Below are 22891 nucleotides of genomic sequence, written 5' to 3' on the forward strand. Positions count from 1 at the left end.
ATATAGTGAATATGTGAAAAAAAACAAAAAGAGAGAAGGCTAATGCAGATAGCAAGTCAGATGTGGAGAGATATTTGGCGGAAGATACTGTAAAAAGATGAGAAATTTGATATATTGGCTTGGTGAAAAGTGAATGCTTCAAAATACAAGATTCTTTCTCTTATAGTCCGTGATGTCTTAGGTATTCCAATTTCAACTGTTATTTTTGAATCATGCTTTAGCACTGATGGATATGTGCTTGATGTCTTCCGCAACTCTTTGTCATTATTACTGGCTGAAGCTTTAATATGTACTCAAAGTTATTTGTGCCCTTCTAAACAATAAGTTGGAGATCAAGAATTTAATCAATTTGATTGTAGTCAGAAAATTATTGAAAGTACATTTATAATATTTTTATTATTTGTGACTTATTCAATTCAAGTAATAATCTTTTATATGAAAATGAGTAATTTTATAGTTTTGTAGGTTTTACTAATGCATCCATATCACAAGGAATAAGTTGACGATATTAATAGCAATTGATGGATGATGTCTATTCTTTTGTGGAATTTAAGTATTATAAACATTAATATTTTGTGTTATAAAGACTATAAGTTAAATTTCTATGTTTAGGAAGTATAATACTTTAGACTAATACATAATATTTGTGTTATTTATATGTGACTTAAATATTTAGTGTTATTAGACAATATTAGTATTGATTGTGGTTATGTTTTAATTTAAAAAATTGTTAGTTCTTGTTATATTTTTTTAAGTGAATCTCACCATGTGAAATAATGGATGGAGATTTGAAAATTTTCACGTACTAGCCTACAAGAAGGTATCAAAGTAAAGTAATATGTTTTGTCTTAAACTTGTGTTTTCTACGATTGTGTAATATTAATTATACATTAATTCTTTTATTTTAATAAAAATTGTGCAACTAGAAAAGAGATATAAAGATGCAAGAAATTGTGATTCATAAAGAAATTTAAGTTTAATATTAATTATCAACTTCTTCGTAACAACTAACAAGTAAATTTTTATCTCTTTTTATAAATTATTGCTAAAGACTCAATTTTTATTCAGTCTAAAAATATGTATGTTTCATCGAGTCTAAAACTGAATTAGAATATAAAAAATAAATCTAATATGTGTTTTAGATCAGATTTGAGTTAGAATAAATCCAATTTTACTTGATCCATATACACTCTAGTTAGATTATTGATAGCCAAAGTAAAAATTTATCAAATAGTATCCCGGTCAGGGTTCTCTAGAGATATTTGAAAAAAAAAACCTAACTTAATTTTATTCAAATAAATAACATTAGAAAAGGTAACTAATTAAATATATTATCCTTTTTATAAAAAAATAAAGTAACAATAAAATTATTAGCTGCATATAATTATAAAAGGATTAATCATCTAGTTTTTTTTATAAGAATTTAGTTACTATTAATTTCAAAGAAAAAATATTTTATAATGATATTAAAATAAAATAAACTATAAAAAATATATCTAAATTATTTTTTTTATTGATAAAAATTTTAAAATATGCCAAGAATATTCAACTATAATTAGAGACATAATTAGAGACATATCCCTAATAAAAAACATTATGTGACTCATTTGTTAATGTTAAAATTTTATTTAACATATTATTATTTTTTATTAACATAAAATGTTTCAATTTACAAATGTATATTTTTATCACGTTTTAAATAATTAGAGACATTTTCATCAATAACAAAATTTAAAAATATTTTTGTCATTTGAAAAAAATTTAGGTATTTTTTTTTGGTTTATCCTATTAAAATACTAGATGAAATGATGAATATACCAAATCAAAATCGTGATTTGCTTGTGCGAGATGCCACATAAGACCTAATGTTCACACACAAAAGCTCAATCACATACACCCAAGATCACATAAAACCCAATGCTCACCTCAAACACCCTAATCACACCCTTAATCAACCAAACTTGAATACCACGCAATCACATCATGTCACGGAGCTCACACTCTCTCCCTACTCCCTCATCGCACTGAATCACTCTCCCATATGAAGGTTCCCAGTCATTACTGCTAGGAGTCTAAGTACTACACCAAGCTTCCTTCTTTGACCATAACACTATCCAATTCCAACCCCCCAGACCCCCTTTCTTCTTTTTCACACCGCAATTTTTTCCACAATCGATCCCATTTTAAGCTTCTCTCTCCCTCTAGGTTTTTTTTTTTCATTCGACGGTTCATTCCTCGAATTCTCGTACCCCGAGGATTCGATTCGGGTCATGTAGTCGTAGGTTTTCGGTTTCTACAACCGCTTGATCCACAAAGCTCGGATTCTTTTTCTTCTTCACTTTTTTGGGGGGTTGTGAATTCTGATCCTCTATTTTTGGGGTTTTCGGTTCCGTGATTCAATTTCTTCTTCCGGATTCCTCTAATCGCATCGATTAACTGGGTGTTTGGTTTCGTAGCCTGTCGATTCAGAAAGTTTCGGTTTGTTCCTTTGGGTGTTTGGTCTAGGGTTTTTCGGATTGAGTATGGGTGCTGAAGCTGGTGCAACTGAGTGTTTCAGTAAGGCCATGGCGTCGATGCCTGGGTTTCGGTTTCATCCCACGGATGAGGAGCTGGTTATGTACTATCTGAAGAGGAAGATATGTGGGAAGAAGCTGAAACTCGACGTGATTCTAGAAACCGATGTTTACAAGTGGGATCCTGAGGAATTGCCAGGTATACTGTTATACTCTGTGAACTCAAGTGTTTCTGACTGTTACAGCGTTGACTTAGGGTTTGTGTTATTTGTGTAATTGTGTTCTTTTGTTTGATTCTTATCAAGTTGTTGATTGATACTTTAGGATGTATGTGTTTAAACTTGGGTCCTCGTGTTGCGAATTGTGTGATTGCTTGGGTTAGAATACTAATAAACCAATTATAGTTGATACTCTGAATGCTTGTGTTGAGATATCTTGACTGATTTGGTGCATATTCCATATAAATTGAATATATGGCTTTAGTGCGGTGATCTGTCAGATTATGGCTTTCTTGGTCCGTCCAAACTGGGATTTTTTACTTACCATATAATTATGGTTAATAACGTTTGCTAATAATTTATCTGTTCATGGGATTTGTGGTTTTGGTGTTCGAAGGTTGCAGTTACTCTTATGATGCGAACAAATTATACAGATAGGGTATGATGCTGGTACACTGCTTGCACCACTGTCAAATTTAGTCCAGATAGGGTTTTAAGTTGATATTAAAGATTGTATGGAACTTTTTTTTTTCCCACTTTTCTTTATTTTCTTTTCGGTTGATTGCTGATAGTTTGTAATATTTTGCAGAGATATCTGTACTGAGGACTGGAGATAGGCAATGGTTCTTTTTCACTCATAGAGATAGGAAGTATCCTAATGGTGCGAGGTCCAACCGAGCAACAAGGCAAGGTTACTGGAAAGCAACAGGAAAGGATCGTAATGTGACCTGCAATTCTCGGTCAGTTGGAGTGAAAAAGACTCTGGTTTTCTATAGAGGCAGAGCTCCTAATGGTGAGCGGACCGATTGGGTTATGCATGAATACACCATGGATGAAGAAGAGCTGAATAGGTGCCAAGATATTAAGGTATCTTCCTGAAGTAACATTTTTTATTTAAATTTACTGGATGATTGTTTTCTATACTCTATTCTCATTCATCATGGAAAGAGCATTGCTTACTGATCATCTTTTTTTCGTTATCAGGACTATTTTGCACTTTACAAGCTATACAAGAAAAGTGGACCTGGTCCTAAAAATGGAGAACAGTATGGTGCACCATTTAAAGAAGAGGAGTGGGCTGATGACGAATGTGTAGATTTCAATATTAACTCAGCAGATCGGGAGGTAGTAAATACTGTCCCTGTTAATGATCAGCTGCCTCCTTTGGCCGATGATGAAGTCACGGATATGATTAATCAAATTTTGGATAATGAGCTTGCCCTTGACCAGCAATTTGGTGACGGCCTTGAATTTCCTCAGGTATGTGGTCATAACAAATTTTGTTACTTATTTAGTTTTGATTGCCTAACTTCTACTTTATTTCCATAAATGATCGTCTGAATCGAATTCCTTATGAATCATATAGGTTGTTGCTGAAGAAACACAAAGTACTGTGGTGGATCAGTTCTCTGAGGCAGTGACGGACCCCGAGTACAACGATATTTACCACTCAACCAGTCAGCACTATGATGTGCAGAATGTCAACTTCAATCAGTCGGTTGCATCTCACCTTCATGCCCCGGAGGGATCAGAAGTTATTTCTACTGCCAACATTCAAGTAGAAGACTATAACTTTCAGGAGGATGACTTCTTGGAAATCAACGATCTCAATGGTAGTGAACTTACAATTCCAAATATGGAAACACCAGTGGAGAACCTGCAGTTTGAAGATGGATTGTGTGAACTTGATCTGTTCCAAGATGCAGAGATGTTTCTTCGTGACTTGGGACCAATCAATGAGGAAACCATTCCACATTCATATATGAATAATGCCGCTGGAAGCAACATTGAAAATCAGAATTATCACTTGCTGCCCAATCCAGAGGACGCTACTCAAAATGTTCATGAATTTTGGATGCATGATGAAAGAAACACCTCGAGTCTGTTTGAAGGCTTTGATGATTCTCTCTCTCAACAAAATCCAGGTATACTGATCAGTGCAAGACACAGTGTTGCTCAACTCCCAAAAAATATTTTTAATGTCTTTGATTTGGATGGAGATGCAAGCTTCACATCTCATTTGTGCTGAGCTCTTCGCAGATTACTGCTCCTGGTTGACATGCCAGCTTATGCATGGCAGAAACCATTTAGGAGTCTAAATTTTGTTGCTCTATTGAGAGTTTCACAAACTAAGATTTCTAAATAGGGAAATGTTAAATTTGAGCCTGTTTAAAGCGGCTCTTATGTAAAAATAAAAATTAGGTCCTAGGCTCAGTAGGCTGTCTCTAATATTTGCTAGTTTCTGGTCATGTTTAGGTGCTGTATCTACTGAAGGCTATGATAATCAAAGTAGCATTGCAGAAGATGTTGCTACAAGTAGATTCTCTTCGGCTCTCTGGTCCTTTGTTGAGTCAATACCTACCACTCCTGCATCAGCTGCGGAAAATGCTCTAGTGAATCGGGCTTTGAATCGAATGTCTAGCTTCAGCCGAGTGAAGATTAATATCAAGCCGACGAACACAGCTGCAGGTAAAGACACTGCAACTACGAAGAGAGTGGGCAGAAAAGGATTTTCATTCCTTTTCTTCCCAATTATTATTGCTTTATGTGCTTTCTTATGGGTTTCTCTTGGAACTTTTAGATTATTAGGGAGATGCATCGCTCCTTGAATATGTAAATCAAAAGTTTTGATGCTATTATGCTATATATGTTCTATCTGAGATCTCCCCAAGATGACTGAGATAGTATTGTTCTAACATATTCAAAAAATAAAAAATAATATTTTATTCTTTGGGACTGTTAGAAGTTTTAAGTTTAGGCAATATTAGGACTATGGTTGGGAGCAATGGTGGAGAGGGGAGGGTGAGGTGTGGCTGGGACCGGTGTTCGAAAACCGTATTACGGAGAGTTTGATGGGGAATGCAAAGCATGGCATAGGAAGGGCATGTGGGAACCCTTGATCAATGACCCCTCTGCAAATTGGAGGGGTGGATACAGAACACTTAGCTGTCTCTCCCAGGCCTTCATCATCTTCCAAACAATAATAAATCACCAGCCATTCCTTTCCACTCTTCCACTTCATCAAGGACCCTTCCCCTCAACCCCCTCCAAACTTCCAAACATAGCCTAGGTGAGTCTTAACAATCTTAATCCAAGAGAAAGGGGTTTTATATGAATTTGCAGGGTGGATTGGTAATGCACTAAGTTATTTATTATTTTTGTTTATTTATTGGACCCATGTAAATATCTTGTTTGGGTTTTTAAATCAGACAGCACTACCATTCGATGTTGATTGTACATTGTAAAGCTGAACCCTTTGTGAGATATCGTAGTATTGATGTATCTATATCTATACCCTTTAAGACATTTGTAATATTATATGCAATTGATAGTATATATGCCTTGGGCATTATATTTTTTGTTGTTAGAAGCACGGTAACCCGGAAAATAAAGCTGTGTGTACTGTGTAGTTCTCGATAGCTGTTGTGTAAGCAATTGATGGTTACTACTCCCTTAACATGGTTGCTACCCCGAAATGCGTTTGCGGTATGCTTTGTATTTTTTGACAATCGAGATATTTCATATGGCTGAACACTCGAGAAAATTCTAAAGCTTGAGAGGATATGCAATGCGCATACCATAGTTTCTGATGATTGGCATGCTCCCATGAGGAATCTGTCTCCTTGCCTTGTGATCACTCAAAAATCAAAGTGCAATCCCTTTCTGTACGGACTAGCTTAAAAAACTCGCACCACATAATCTTATGAGTTTTATTGACTGGTTATAATTCTTTTATCAATTATATTAAGTGTGTATAAAAATCAGTTATTAATCAATTATTGGATATAGAGATATATATTTGATATTTCATTAAAAGAATTATTAATTATAAACAAAATTGATTATTGGTCTACCGGATGTTTGATTATCTTATTATAGTAGGTTTAATTATTTTGATAATTGATTATTCAATCAGAAAATGTGTAAATTAATATATAAAAAGAGCAATGCTAGGGGGTCAGCAACTTTTGTGATTATTAGCCATCAATTAGCTATCAATGATGATTTGATGGTGTGAGATTGGTGTGAGATTTTATCCAATGGCTCACCTTTCTCTGCTGGTTATATGCCTGCCAAAATTCAATAGAATTGCTGGCCTCCTAGACTTTCCCATATAAAAATATATAATAGTTAATTTGTTATAATTTTTAGTGTACATAGATCATTAGTGTTCTTTTATAACTTCACTATTTGAGCTGCGCGCATATATTAGAGAATCATCATCCACTTTCTTTTTAGTTAGGCCATTCAATTAGTAAGACTTTATTGGTTCCTCGTTGTAGGATCATATGATGTTATAAAGATTCAGGACTCTAGAAATTGGAAAAGACCGTAATTAGTGTTTAATTTATACATAAACAACATGGATATGTTTCACATCGTAGAATTAATTACATAGATTAAATGACAATGTGATGGACTAATAGATTCGCCTATCTGTATGACTTTAAGAAGTGGTAGTTGAATTGGATAGTAATAGCATGACAGTTTTGGGTTGAATAGCAATGTTATATAATGTGCTAATGATATTTTAAGTAGGGGTAATTAAAGCTAATGACTGATGGTGTATTTTTTTTTAATTGAATAATAGTATTTTTAAAAAAAATATTTGTAAACTTATACAGTTATACTCTACAAATATTTGTTTTACAAAATTTTAATATGAGAAATTGGATTGGTTAAAATATATACTAAACGAAAATCAATAGTTTAGGTTCTATAGTCTTGTAATAAAGATATAATTATTTTGTAATTCGTGTTAATGTTTTGATTCAGACAGAACAGCAAGAATCCCTCATGAAGATCAACAAATGCTTGCTCAAGTTCAGTGACTGCTCCAAAGACTATCAAATTTATTATGTCTTACTTCCCATTTTTAGATGTAATGATACCATGGTGGTTTTCATTGGAGTTTTGAAAGAAAAAAAAGAAAAGAAAAAGAAATATAACTCACTTCTGCTCTATTGTATGATTACATTCTAAAAGGGGTGCGTTCATTTTTTGTGGCTCACGAATTATTTTTATTTGTACTTAAACATCACTGGAAATTTTGAAAAAAAAGAAAATGAAGGTCCTGGAATGTATTTTTACCATTTTATTCTTTATTAGATTTGAGTGAAATTAAAGTAGTGATAACAGTGGATTATAATAGTTTATTAGAAAAAAAAGATAAATCAAATTAAATCCAATAAACCCTCCCCTCCCCCGTTTGAGGAATTAACACATGAGAATTTTTTTTGAGTAAAATTGGAGAAAAAATAAAGATTTTTACTGAATTTATTTTTTATCTAAACTTCACTATTCACGGTAACATTACCCTTTAACAAATATCCCTATAAACATATCTTCTTTAAATAATAAAACTCGTAAACAATGTAAAACTTCTGTAATGGTTTATTTTCTCTTATTTTTTTCCTAGTAAATCAAATCTGCCATGTATCTTTAGAAATTACTAACGTTAAATGAAAAGTTTAAATAACCTTAAATAGAGTTCATATCCGAGTCAGATTAATCTTTGGTTGAAAGAGTTTTTAATAAAATAAAGAGCCGAAATGAATTGTTGATTTATCATTGAGTAATTGGATGTGTTACAATAAATGAGGCAACTCTGCTATATATAGCATGCTATCATAGAATTCTGTTGAAACAGAAAACAGAATTAAAAACAAACTAGGCTTGACTATCACTTAACAACTGTGTCTTGATCTTTTTTATCTTGATCTGTTATATTACATACTCTATCTCTATTACTCTCCCTCAAACTCATGGTGATTTTGGAAATAACCTTGAGTTTGAAACGAAACTTCTCAAAAGTAAGAGCTGATAAGGCTTTAGTGAAAATGTCAGCAACATGTTCTATTGAGGATATGTGCACAACCTTCAATTGATTCTGATTAACCCTCTCACGGACAAAATACAGATCCAAGTCAAAGTGTTTTGTCTTGCTATGAAGAACAGGATTTTCAATAGGCAACACAGTACTGATGTTGTCATAGAAAAGAGTGGGGGTCCAAAGAGAGAAATGCACAGTTCCTTCAATAAATTTTGTAGCCAGATGATTTCAGAGTCTGCTGCAGCTAACCTGCTATATTCAGCTTCTGTGCTAGACCGACTCACCGAAGATTGTTTCTTGTTGACCTTGAAACAAGATTTGATCCCAAATAGATTTCATATCCACAAGTAGATTTTCGGTCATTAATATCTAACCCCCAATATGAATATGTAAAACCAAATAGCCTTATATTAGTAGAGGCATGAAACAATAGACCTTGATCAATAGTTCCAGCCAAGTATCGCAAAATCCTCTTTACACATTTCCAGTGTATGAGAAGCAGGCGTTGCATATACCAGCTAACCTTATTTACCGAAAAGGAGATCTCAGGCTTGGTAAGAGTTGCATATTGCAATGATTCTACTATAGACCTATATAGATATGGATTGTCAAATTCATCATCTCCCTGACCTGAGAGTTTTAAATTTTTGACCATAGGAGTAGAAACTCCTTTGGAGTTTAGCATGTTAGCCTTTTTTAACAGTGAGTGAATATATTTTGATTGAGACAAATGGAAAGAATCTGAGAATAATTTAGTAGCTTTTATATCTAAGAAGTAGCTAAATTCTCCAAGATCCTTTAAAGAGAAGGCATTGTTTAATTGAGTAATGGTGGTTTGAATGACATTGTTATCATTACCCGTAATAAGAAAATCATCAACATAAACTAAAATGTAAAGAATAATGTTACCAGAGGATTTAACAAATAAGGAAGGATCTGACCTTGTTTTGTAGAAACCAAAAGAAGTAAGAGTTGAGGCCAATTTCAGAAACCAAACTCGAGGAGCTTGTTTAAGACCATAGATGGACTTATTTAACTTACATACATTATTATACATATGAAGAATCACCTTGCTAAAAGCCTGGTGGCTGAGACATGTAGCCAAGTTTCTTAAGATCCTCATTCAAAAAGGCATTATTGAAGTCCAGCTACCTGATTGTCCAATGAAAACTCAAGGCTAAAGAGAGCACCACCCGAATCGTAGAAGGTTTAATCACAGGAGCAAATGTCTGATCATAATCAATTCCTTCAAGTTGATGATTGTCTTTGGCCACCAAACGAGCCTTATACTTCATGATTTGGCCATTGGGATGTCTTTTGATGGCAAAAATCCAACAACAGCCAATAACTTTGTCTGTTGTTGTTGAATTGACCAGTGTTCATGTATTGGTCTTGTATAAGGCTTCTAATTCTTCCAACATAGCATTCTTCCAGTGTTCTGATTTTAGGTTGCAGCAACGGATGAGGGTATATTATTAACAAGATCACATGAGGTGGAGAGTAAGGCTGTAAGGGCTTTCGGTTTAAATATGCCAGACTTAGATCTGGTTTGCATAGGGTGAGTGTTAGAAGAAATTCTGGTAGGAGGGGAGTTTCCAAACTGAATAATAGTGTCATTGATTGGGATGTTGTGAGGATGTAGAGATTGGTATGGCTGAGCTGATTTAACTTGTGATGTTGGAAGGGGAGTAGTAGGTTCTAAGTTTTGAGTAGAATCAGTAGTGGTCTAAGGGGCAGGATTTGAAGGAGAAGATGACAAGAATTCTGTCATACTTGAAGAAGATGGAAGAAATGAAATAAGAGGTAAAGGGAGAGTTGTATGAGGAAATTGACCAGATAATAAGGAGGGTTTTTGAAGTGGAAAGAGTTCAGCATAAGGAAATCTGTTTTCATCAAACAAGACATGTCTTGTAATGATAACTTTACCTTCTTTAGTCAGGCATTTGTAGCCTTTATGATGAGGAGCATAACCCAAAAATACAGAAAGTTGTGATTTAAAATCCAATTTGTGAGTATTATAAGGTTTCATACAAGAAAAAGCAGTACAACCAAAAACCTTAAAGAAAGAGTAATCAGGTGGATGATGATGTAAAACTTCAAATGGTGATAGATTGTTAGTGTTAGGGGAAAGGGGTCTATTAATAATATATGTCACAGAAATAAAAGCATCATCCCAGTGAATTAACGGGATTGAGGCAGAGGCTAAAAGTGCCAAGCCTACTTCAGTCACATGTCTATGCTTTCTCTCTGCCCTCCCATTTTGTTGATGAGTATAAAGGTAGGAGAAGCGATGAGATATACTTTCTTGAGTTAAATATTGAGCGAAGGCGTTGGAGAGATATTCCCTGCCATGATCAGTCTGCAGTTGTTTTAATTTTAAACCAGTGAAAGTTTCCATTTCAGCTTTGTACTGAAGGAAGGCCTGAAAAGCGTGTGATTTGGTATGAAGTAAATAAATGCAAGTATACCGAGTATAAGCATCCACAAAAGATATATAATATGTGAAACCATGATAAGATGTATATGGTGCAGGGCCCTAAATCTCACTGTAAACCATTTTTAAAGGGGCATGAAAATTGAATTCATCTAATTAAAAAGACAACAAGTGCATTTTAGCCTGACAACAATGTTCACAAATACCATATTTTATTGAAGCAGAGGAAATAGGTAGATTACACTTGTTCATTACAGAAACAACAGTCTTGGAAGCACAATGACCTAAACGTTTGTGCCATAAATTGTAAGTGTCTAATTGAGAAGCATAAGCAGCAAGTACAGAAATACCAAGAGATAGAATTTGATGGAGATATATGTCTATTCTTAGGTGTAGATTTTGTGACAGTAATGTTATCAAACTTGTACACCCCATTATATGGACTATAGAACTCCTTGTAGAAGAATCTCCTGGATGTCCGGAGATTTCACATAGCAAACATTAGGGTGAAACTCAAAAAAGCATGCATTATCGGTGGCAAACTTATGTACACTCACTAAATTTTGTGTAATTTCAGGAACAAGTAAAAGTTGGTTCAAAAGAAAGTGTGTCTTTGGATCTAAATTTACCAAATATAAGTGTCTAACATGAGAGATACTTCTACCTGATCTATTACTTAGAAGGAGTTGGTCTGTACCAAGAAATTCAAAGGGTGCCAAGATAGATTGTGCATAATTTGTGACATGATTGCTTGCCCCTGGATCAGGAAGCCAGCTTGTATATGAGAAAGTAGATGGAGCAACCATATAAGCCCTTGGATTGTGATAGGTAGTAGGAAGTGGTAACAGTCCGGATTGGGTTGGAGTTCTTGCATTAGAAGATGAAGCTTGATATTGTTGATTAAAGCGATGAAAACATGACAGTGCAGTATGATCTGTCCTTCCACAGACTTGACAAATTGGTCTAGAATCAGAATTTGCAAACCTGCCTCTGTTAGAACTTCTTCCTCCTCGACCTCTTCTTGGAGCATAATTTATGGTATTTAGTAGTCTAAGAAGGGAAGATGATGATTGAGTATAGTGTGCTTGTATCGTTCCGAAAGCAATCTTTTTAAACCTTTTAATCATTTCTTCATGTCCAAGAAGAAGTGCTTCGACTTTAATAAGAGTAATGGATTCTGATTTTTCCACTACTGTTGAGAGATATAAAACATATTCTTCATTAAGACCATCTGTAATGGCTGATATATGATCTTCTAGGAAAAGAGTGTAGCCTATTGATGCTATAGAATCAACAATATCTCGAATCTTCTTGAGATACTCATTTGCTGTCATACATTGTTTCTTTACAGATTTCAATTCATTCTTCAATTGCCGAATCTTGATCTTGGAGGTCTTTGTAAAATATTCAGTGAGAGTTGTCCAAGCTTGATGTGCATACTTGTAATCTAGCATTCGATTCTTGAATGTGAGATCCAGAGAAGAAAGGAGCCATGTCATAAGGTAATCATCTTTTTGCTTCCAATCCTTGTAAGCTTTTGATTCTGTACCAGCTTCTTTTGCAGAATCGGATTCAAATTGTGATGGAACCTTGTCAGCAGAAAGATGATCAGCAAAGTCATTAGCATTTATAATGTGAAGGGCAAGCTTCTGCCATGTTCAAAATGTGTTTTCAGTCAATTTGTCAAGAATAGGTGCAGTAAAGGGTTGAGGAAAAGGGAAAGAAGAAGAAGAAGTGGGTGGGTTCTGACGAGGGATGATTGAGGCCATGGATCTATCACCTATGCTCTTGATACCATGAAAGAATTTTCAATGAAACAAAAAAATGAAATGAATTGTTGATTTATCGTTGAGTAATTAGATGTATTACAATAGATGAGGCAACTCTGCTATATATAACAAGCTACCATAGAATTCAGTTAAAACAGAAAACAGAATTGAAAACAAGCTAGGCTTGACTATCACTTAACAATTGTATCTTAATCTTCTTGATCTTGATATGTTATATTACATACTCTATCCCTATTATTGGTATATCGAGTTAAAAAATACTTATCTTTAATTCTAAATTTAAAATTGTCAAAAAATATTTTGCAAGACAACCTAATTCATTAAGAATCCAATAATAAATTATGATTAAAAAAATAAATAAAATAATTCCATAATCTATATATTTATTTATTTGGTTATACCTGTATCTATACCTATTATAAAGGAAATAGAGAAAAATTACTATTTTTTGTTATTTAATTTTTATTTCTAATTTAGTCATTTTCTTAGGTGTTGTTTAATTTTAATTGTTATTAGATAAAGTTAAAATAATTTAATTTTAATATATTATCAATGTAAAAAAATTTTATACAAACAATAAATTATAAATGATCATATTAACAAAAATAACTAATTTTTAAATTTATTATTTTAAAAGATATTCAAATATATGAATCTAATGACCATATAAAATTATTTATACTATCAATATATTAAAATTAAACTTTAAATAAAATAGCAGAGAGTATTTTGTTCGTACCCAATACACATTTGCACTTTCCTTTTTCTTTTCATTTTCAGACAAAGCTGCTCTTTTAAGTTCTTTTTTTCCTCCTATTTTTCACTTATCCTCCCATTCCATAAAACACACATTTGCACTTTTTCATTTCAAACAAAGTTTCTTTTTCAAGTTGTTTCTCCCTATTTTTCACTTACTTAAGTTTTAATTATATTATTAACTTTTTAATTTTGAATTTTATAATATAAAAATAAAAAATTTAATAAATTAATAAATAAAAAACATATACAGAATGTTTAAGTAAAAAATAGTTCTCTAAAATAAAAGGAATTGTAAAGTAAAAAAATAAAAAATTAATCATTATTAAGTTTATATAATTTTAGTCATGTCTAACCGTGTGAATTCTACTTATTTAATTCAAGAATAATTAGAGTTTATTTAGTTACATTTTTATTTTCAAAATTTTATAAGAAGAAATAAAAAAAACATTTATTTTTATTTTTTACAAAATTCTCAAAAGAAAAAAAATAAAAATAAAAACAAAATATAAGAAAATAAACCAGAAACAGCCTTAAAATTTCCATTTTCTCGCCTTAAAGAGCTTAGGACTTGTTTAGATGCTATTTTTCTTTAAAAAAAAATTTAATGTATTTTTTAAAAAAAATTTATAAAAATAAAAATAATTTTATATTTGACTATTTCATATAAAAAAATCTTTTAATATGAATAAAATAAGATAAAAATATTTTTTATGTATTTTTATTTAAAAAAATTAAAAAAATTATAATTTAAAACTTTTTTTAATATTTTTATTTTTATTATTAAAAATTTATTAAATATATTAAAAAATAAAAAATATTTTTTAATTAAATTTTTTTTATTGATTTAATGACTCTCAAATAAGCAGTTACTACGTTAACAAAAAGACACTAACCAACAATATGGTTAATTTTAATATTTAATATTCACTATGTACACACACAAATTATAAAAAGAATCTTATGATAAACCAAAAATACCCAGGAGAAAAAAGAAAACGTAGAAACAAGTAAAGGAAGATGAAAGTGGATTGAAGAAGGAGGGCAACGCAGCGTTAACTGTGTCTCTGTTATCGTTACTGAACAACAAGGAGAGATCCAAAACGACGCAGTCTCTCTTCTCTTTCTCTTCATCTCTCTCTCTCTCTCTCTCTCTCTCTCTTCTTGTGTGTGAACAAGGGATGCTTCTGAAGAGGAAGAAGATGGAGCAGAGCTTCACCTTCTTCTTCTCCTCTTAATCCCATGGCCTCCTCCCAGCATCGCTGCGTTTTCGGTATATCTCCATATCTATGTATCTGATTCGTTGATTACAGTGTTGTATTTTGCGAACTGATAAATGAGGGCTAGTAATTGAAACTTCAGATTAATACTTGTTGCATATATATTGGATGTTCTTGATTTCAATACTATAGAGATTTGTCAAGTTTATGAGAATTGTTTGTGATTGTGATTGTGATTGTGTTTATAGTTGGCAATATACCATATGATGCCACAGAGGAACAGCTTATTGAAATCTGCCAGGAGGTTGGTCCTGTAGTCTCATTCAGGTACTTGCAACATTCATGTTCTTGATTTCTGACCACTCTGCAATTAAGGGAATTTGTTCTAGACAATATGTACTTGTGGCCTTTTTTCATTGACAAACTTGCCTAAATCTGATTTATTGTTCCGTTAGGAATGGTCAATGGTTTTATTTGTCTGTACTTGGGGATAAGTTTAGCATTTCTTAAAACTCCTTTTATGCTTTGTTTTTAGTAGTGGTTTACTTATTTGAAGTATTTTTTCATCCTTTCTTATCCGCAGATTAGTTATTGATAGAGAAACTGGGAAGCCAAAGGGTTATGGGTTCTGTGAGTATAAGGATGAAGAGACAGCTTTGAGTGCTCGGCGGAATCTTCAGGGTTATGAAATTAACGGGCGGCAATTGCGTGTTGATTTTGCTGAAAATGATAAAGGGAATGATAGAAATAGAGAGCAGGTATATTGTCAGTGCTTCTTGAAGTGTTAACAGCCTAGTTGACCTAAATCTTTTCTGTGTTTACTTCAAAATAAGTGCAGTGGATATAGCATGAAAAGTAGCTTAATTCCAAGTACTTCTCACAGACTATATTCAGGGGTTTCTCTAGATGTACAAAGGACGGAAAGTTGACACATTTATCTTTTCATTCTTTATGCTTGTTTTGTATACATGTTTTTGGTTTTGAACAGTTCCTTATCCTCCTCATTCTTTGTGATTATTTCTCTTCATCTCGTTAACCACAATGTTTGTTCACTGTGAAACCTGGGGGATAAACAATTCTCTCCATAAGATACTTGAGTTGAACATAACTTCTCGCTCTCTTGGCATCCCTCTTACTCTCTGAAAATCTTCTTTGCTGCTGTTTCTCTCGGTTTAGTGTCTATAATGTTTAATACTTTGGGTTGTTTCCGGCTTTCTGTTCCACTAATGAGCAGACTCATGTTACTTACTTTTGAGATTTTGTAACTGCTGTTGTGAAAAGGACAATTTAATTCTTCATGGTTGCACTAAATGAAATTATTCTTGTTCTTTTTGCTGCAGGGTCGTGGAGGGCCTGGACTGTCAGCAAATGTTGGTTAGTGCTCTATGTTTTCTGTTCTTAGTTCTTACTTGTGATAAATGATCATACTATATTCTCTGCATTTTTTGTTCTGTTTTGTGTTTTCATTCTGCTTTTACATATTACAGACCCTCAGAAACATGTAGGAAGCAGCTCAGTTATCCAAGGGGATGCTGCTCATCATCAACCTATTGGTCTCCATATCGCCATAACAGCTGCGTCTGTCATGACAGCAGCTCTAGGCGGTGCTCAGTTTGGCGTCCAGTCGGCTCAAAATGGTTTGCAGAGTCAATCAGCATTGGCACATGATCCGTTAACTCTGCACCTTGCTAAAATGTCAAGGAATCAGTTAAATGAGATAATCTCTGAGGTCAAGGTAATTATTGGATCAGGCTACCTTCGCATTCCAGGATAACTTAATATTTTCTTTATTTATTTGTTCTTCTGATGATGTAGGCAATGGCTACACAGAATAAGGACATGGCTCGGCAACTGTTGCTTTCAAGACCACAGTTGCCAAAGGCTCTTTTTCAGGTATGAACTTTTCTCCTATATCTATTCCTTTGAGCATTCTTTGATAATAAACTCGTTTCTAACCTTATGTGCTTTATGATTTTGATACCTCCCCCCCCCCCCCCCCCCTCCTCTTTTGTTCATTTTAGTTAAATTTTGTTGATATGCTCTGGATGTACAATATTTCTTGGAAATTTAACCTGAGAGTTTGTTCTCCTCATCTCCAACTTCACGGCCTAGTGTAATTGTGTGTGCCTTGAGAGAAATTATGATTTGTATTTTTCATACTTTCTTTATCATTGTATTCTTAATTTGCAGGCTCAGATAATGCTAGGAATGGTGACCTCCCAAGTGGTTTGTTTCATTAACCCTTTCACATATTATTTCCGTTTTCTTTTATGCAAAATTATGTCATGTAAACATGAGGAAAATTCAGGTGCCATTTCAACTGCCAAGGATGTAGACAGAGTTTGTAAATTTGTGGATTAGCGTCCGCTTGTTCTAGGACAATTTAAATCAATAATCAACCAATATTTTGTTATCATGCGTTTTTATACTGTCTGTGAAGAAGAGTAAGTCTTGGCGGGTAAACAAAGGGACAAAATAGAATAGAGTTTGTGACATTTTTTTAGCAATTACTTCTAAGATATACCTTGCACTCCTTGACAGATAGGCTTTTCACCCATTGCTTCTTTCATATATAAATTGCTTGTATATCAAACAAAACTTGGGAAACAGTAAGCTAGAGCCTGGGGCCCAGTTATAATGACTAGCCAGCAGGACTAAAACAATTTAAGCTCAAATAAAAGAAAATAACTTAAGCATAAGGCCACAAAAGTCCATACATGGAGCTTCTTATAAATAGTAAGATATCTATAGAATAACTAAAAAATAGTGAGAACTTTATGGTTCTTTTGTTTTCTTATGCATATTCCTTTCCCCTCTAGATTTTACAGCTTTCTTCATCAACTTTAACTTTCTGTTTATTTGAACTTTTTTCAGTTACAAATGCCAAACCTTAGGATGGTTTCAGAGCAGGCCTCACAATCTTCAGTAAATGAAGGCCAGCTAGGTCAGCCGGCATTAGTTCAGACTCTGTCTGGCCTACCCCAGAGCTTGGGACAGAGTACATTGCAGCCTGGTTTGACACCTTATGTTCAAGAAGGTCAAGCGAACGTCATGCCCCATAATCCTTTGGTTCCTAATCAATTGAATGCACATCCAAGGCCTCCGTTGCAGCCTAGAGTGCCACTTCAACAACATTCAATCAACCATGTTGGACAGTTGGGAACGCTGTCAGGGCAGTCAAATTTAATGCCTCCTTCAGCACGACCCCAGTCATTGGGGGGTTTGTCTATGAGGCCCTCAGTTCAATCTTCAACGTCGACTGCCCCGAACCAGCAAAGGCATGCCCCTTTGCCACCACATTCAGCACTTGTTGGAAGCTCAACTGTAGGACATAATATTCAAATGGTTCGACCAGATGCAAGCTTTCAGGTGCCTAATTTTGTTTGTCTTTGTATGTTGCATAGGCAGAAAGATATGAATGTTAATGCTGATTTAGGTATTTGGCTAATTGGCTCCACCTTTCTTTCCATTTTATTGCCATTGGAACATTGGAATTTCTTTGAGAAAAAAATATGTAGTCTGTAGTATAGCATAAGAGGGAATATAAACACCCCGCAACAGGAGAGCATACCAACTTAAAGTTTCTATTCCTCTGCATCAAATATATTGTCTTTTCAATACAATAGCTGAGCCCATAAGGATGCCCAGTATGTCCTATTTCCTACAAAGTTGCAGATAAGAACATTTATCCTTTAAAATTGCAAAATTGCTCTCATATGAATTTTGAAATTTTGGGTGCATTGGGCATTTGTACCCTGTCAAGGCCTTATGTGACCTGCAGTGTAGAAAGTGAATAATTGAGATTTTTCTTTTTTTTTTTAATTTTTCAACGTAACAAACGTCTGGAGACAATTTCTTGCTGAAGTTTCACTATTCAGCCAAGAAGTATTACAAATGCAATTATTGTGGATTTAAAACTGAAAAATCTCAAGGGGTCAAGTTCCCTTGCCTCTTTTATGTTTTGTTATGAAAGGTATGTGGTTAATGAAGAAGAAAACCACCAAACCTAAGTAGGATTTCAATATAGTTCTTGATTGAGTATACTTAGCTATGTGCTTTCAATTTTTGTGGAGCAGATCATCTATAGAAGCTGATGTACTTGTCACTTCTGCTTAGCTGGCTACAACTTCTATATTCTTGTTATGGTTATACTTTACTATTAGAAGTATCTAACGTGGTCTATTAAAACAGCCTAGCCCCTCTGTATCATCAGGAATTCCTCACTTAATTAGTAAGGAAGGTGATAGATCTGCATATTCAAACATGCCTTTGGGAGTAGAGAAAACAAATATGGTTCATGGTTTGTCTGAATCGTTGGGTCGCCCTTCAAAGCTCATGAAATTGGATGACGGAAGGAGTACGCCTTTTCCTTTTCCGGATGTGCCTGTGACCAATGGTTCATCCCACATTCTTGGAAGCAACTCGTTGCCTGCTCTTGCAGCTCCTAAAACAGAAGTGCCTGCTCAGGTAGGTTTAAGTTGGTAATTCATAATTGACAAGTGACTGTAAATGATTTCCTCATTCACAGAGTTGATCTTTTGCAAAGGTAGTAAAAGATTAGCATATATCTGTCTTTCATAAAAAAAAAAAAAAATTCACTTTTTATTTGGTTAAAGTATAAAGTATATCCTTCCCCGCGCGCACGGAAAATACCGTTAAATATGTTGCGTTTACATCTTTCGTACTATTACTACTGCAAATGGTTGTTTTGATTCTTTGGTGGCTTGACCACAATTGATGGAGCAATATAATATTTGTATTTGTGCAACTTAGCTTGTGATTACATACATATGATATCATCCTTCTTTCTCTCCCTCTCTTTCAGCTTCCAGCAGATGTAGAGTCTGCTTTACTGCAACAAGTGTTGAATCTAACACCGGAGCAATTGAGTTCGCTGCCGCCAGAGCAGCAACAACAGGTCATTCAGCTCCAGCAGGCTCTACGGCGAGATCAGATGCAGTCCTCATAGCAGACAAAAAACAAACCAATAGTTACAATACGCACCAGTGTTATCATATGCTATAGATTAGGTTCAGAATATCAAAATCCAATTCTGGTCTCTTGTATATTATCATTTGCTGTAGATCAGTTCAGAAATATGGAAATTCTTTTTGAGCACTGTTGCATTTTGTCCTTTCGTTTTTGTATTTTATTTTCCAATCCCGTGGCCGAATATTTGACATTACATTGAGAAGCTCCACATGAGTGTACCGGATATCCTTCAGAAGAGTCTGTACAATAATAACTATGCAGATTAAAATTTTGCCATTTTTGGTTCACCCTTTGTAAGTGTTGTCTGAACCTCGCTTCCTTATCCAGGACCAAGACTACAAGAGCCACGTATAGAACAATATTTTGTGTAATTGGTTTGAATTTTGATTTATATATCGAATTGGAAGTATGCTATAAGGTATCGTGTTTTTCTTATTAGATTCGGCGTGGGCTCCATTTCATAAGTTTCCTACCAATTTATCTAGTTCAATGGTGGATAGATATACTGATTATTGGTAAAGTATTTTGGAAATATATTTGTCTTGTTTATGAGAATAATGGTAGAAAATAAATGTTTTTTAGTTAATATTAGTTAATTTTTTTTAAATTTAATTTGTTTATATTAAATTTTAGATCTTAAATCATAAAATATTTAAGCGTAAATTCTAAATTATAAATCTAAACTCTAAAGTTGACTAATTAAAATTAGTTTTTGATACTTTTATTTTATATTTGATAACTTATGACTTCTAAAAATTGTTTTTAAAAACATTTAAGGTACTTTTTAAAATTAATTTATATTTATTTTAATTAAAAAATTAAAACAATTTCATATATTAATTAATATCTATATTTATTCTTAATTTATTTTTATCATATTTATATTTATTAAAATTATTCTAAATTTAAAAATATTTTTTTTCAAACATGATTATTATATCTTACAATTATTAAAAGCCATTTTAATTTTAACTTACCAAATATAACTATTACAAGATTTTTTAAAATAAATAAAATAAATATTGTAATTACTGAAATAAGTAATTTGGAGAGTTTTTATCGATTTTCATAACATGCTTTATCGCGTTTTTAAATATAATCGTATCTTGTTTATACTGTAAACGAGATAAGACACAAATCCAAGTCCACATATCATGGATGCACAGGTGTTATGACTTATGACACAGACTTTATCTTGTTTACAGTGTAAACGAGATACGACTATACTTATTTCGTTTATACAGATAAGGCTGGGGTGCGCATGTAAAAACAACTCGTGCACAACACCTCCTGACCCACTTTCCATCTCCATTAACCTCCGTTTCTCTCTTTTCGCACGTTTTCTTGATATTTTTTATTTGCCCGGACGTTATGACACGCATTGACACACGGGATCTCGACATCAACCGTTTGAATGATAGCTGACACATTGCAGGAGTGATCGACTTCAAAGTTAGTGTTGTTTATATCTTTTAAATTAATAAGGGTATGTGATTATAGTTAGGGTACTTTTAGGGATTTAGTGTTTTTGCACGTGAGTAGAATGACTTATCTTTAGGTTACATAAAATAGGATAGTAGGCAATTAATGAATATTTGTTAGGTGTCGAATTTACTTATAGCAGAAGTTAATTTACTAATTAACTTAATTTAATTTATTTATTAACTATTTATAAGTTTTTTTAAATAAATAAAAATGTATTAATTATTGTTCATCCCTGTTTATTACGTTATGTTATTTCTTTGCGTCGAATTTTATATATATATTTTAAATTTTAAATTTGAATACGCGAGATCACTTGGTTTGAAATTCAAGTTTTTAAAAGGTTTTATTTTTAAACAAAGGCCTCGCCTGCTACTACCTAGGCGGGTAAGTCACACTATTGCACTCCTAGATGTCATTTTCTCCCACATGAGGGAGTTTGGGTTCGGCAACACGGTGCAACTCAAGAACTTTGTGTTTGACAACTCCCTGATCACTGTATTCGTGGAGTGCTGGCGTCCGGAGACCCACGTTTTCTACCTGCCATGGGGTGAGTGCACCATCACCTTACAGGACGTTGTGTACTACCTCAGAATTCACACAAACGGAGAACCAATGGGTGGATACTTACGTGACTTCCAGATTTGGTACCAGCATCCGACTTAGGAGTATGTCGAGGAGCTCCTAGGTGCCAGACCCCCTTATGGTCAGCAGCAGAGCGCCCAGAGGAATCAGTCATTTAGCATCAAGATGACATGGTTTCGGGACTGAGTCTGGCACATGCCAGCTACAGCTGATCCAACCACCCTCCGATAGTACACTAGGTTTTACATTATGCTACTGATCGATGGTTACCTGATGACCGACAAGTCAAACAATCAGGTATATATCATATGGCTGCCACTATTAGATGACTTCAGAAGGTGCAACGATCTGTCGTGGAGATCCGCAGTGCTTGCATAGACGTACCACTTTTTATGCCTTGCAGCACATCATTATACCACGGACATAGCTGGATGCACTTCGCTCCTAGTGTCGTGGATATACCACAGGTTTTCTCAGTGGTGTCCACCCGAGAAGCAGATCTGATGATTAGATTTTTGATGGTTTATCACAAATGAATTCTCGTTGCAAGTATAGTTCCTAAACCAAACAATAATCTTTTCATACAAAAAGTTGTTTGTCACTAAAACAAACCCCTAAATTTATAAACCAAAGTATTGAAACCTCGGGTCGTTCTCCCTAGGAATTACAATAGAGTGTCTTGTTATTGGTTGTGAGTTATTTTGGGGTTTTGATATGAAGCATGAAAGATAAATGGCAAGAAAGTAAACTAAGGCCTAAAAAGGTCTTGGCAAGGGTTGGTGGTCAAGGATCTCTATCCTAATCACTAACCACAATATGAGAATTGGCAAGGATTAATCTCATTAAATCATCCTCTAACTAGTAGTAAAGGAAAGTCAAATTAGCTATATCAATCCTAGTCCATAAGTCCTAACTCTCCACTAATTCAATTAGTGAGAACTAGAGTAAATGGCTCCCAATCATCAATTACTTGGACATTAGTAACTCAAGAGTTCCTAAGTTACCTTTCCAAGCCAAGAGTATAAAATTCTACTCTAAAATCCAACCAAGAATTTCATCAAACACTTG

General features: G+C 33.8%; 2 protein-coding genes across 2 annotated transcripts; both read left to right on the plus strand.

Annotated features, from left to right (window-relative positions):
- Positions 1-1937: 1937 nt before the first annotated feature.
- On the plus strand, positions 1938-6083 carry LOC112712502 (NAC domain-containing protein 16). The gene is made up of 5 exons (XM_025765408.3): positions 1938-2712; positions 3321-3598; positions 3716-3991; positions 4098-4656; positions 4988-6083. Exons 1-5 carry the CDS (start codon positions 2523-2525, stop codon positions 5338-5340), a joined length of 1656 nt encoding a protein of 551 aa, XP_025621193.1. The 5' UTR covers positions 1938-2522; the 3' UTR covers positions 5341-6083.
- Positions 6084-14466: 8383 nt separating this feature from the next.
- Positions 14467-20173, plus strand: LOC112712503 (cleavage stimulating factor 64). Its single transcript, XM_025765409.3, has 10 exons — positions 14467-14817; positions 15013-15091; positions 15348-15522; positions 16105-16138; positions 16252-16499; positions 16580-16657; positions 16955-16990; positions 17639-18133; positions 18956-19231; positions 19590-20173. Exons 1-10 carry the CDS (start codon positions 14787-14789, stop codon positions 19731-19733), a joined length of 1596 nt encoding a protein of 531 aa, XP_025621194.1. The 5' UTR covers positions 14467-14786; the 3' UTR covers positions 19734-20173.
- The last annotated feature ends 2718 nt before the right edge of the window (positions 20174-22891 follow it).

This window comes from Arachis hypogaea, chromosome 9 (assembly GCF_003086295.3).
Source record: "Arachis hypogaea cultivar Tifrunner chromosome 9, arahy.Tifrunner.gnm2.J5K5, whole genome shotgun sequence".
NCBI classification, from domain to species: Eukaryota; Viridiplantae; Streptophyta; class Magnoliopsida; order Fabales; family Fabaceae; genus Arachis; species Arachis hypogaea.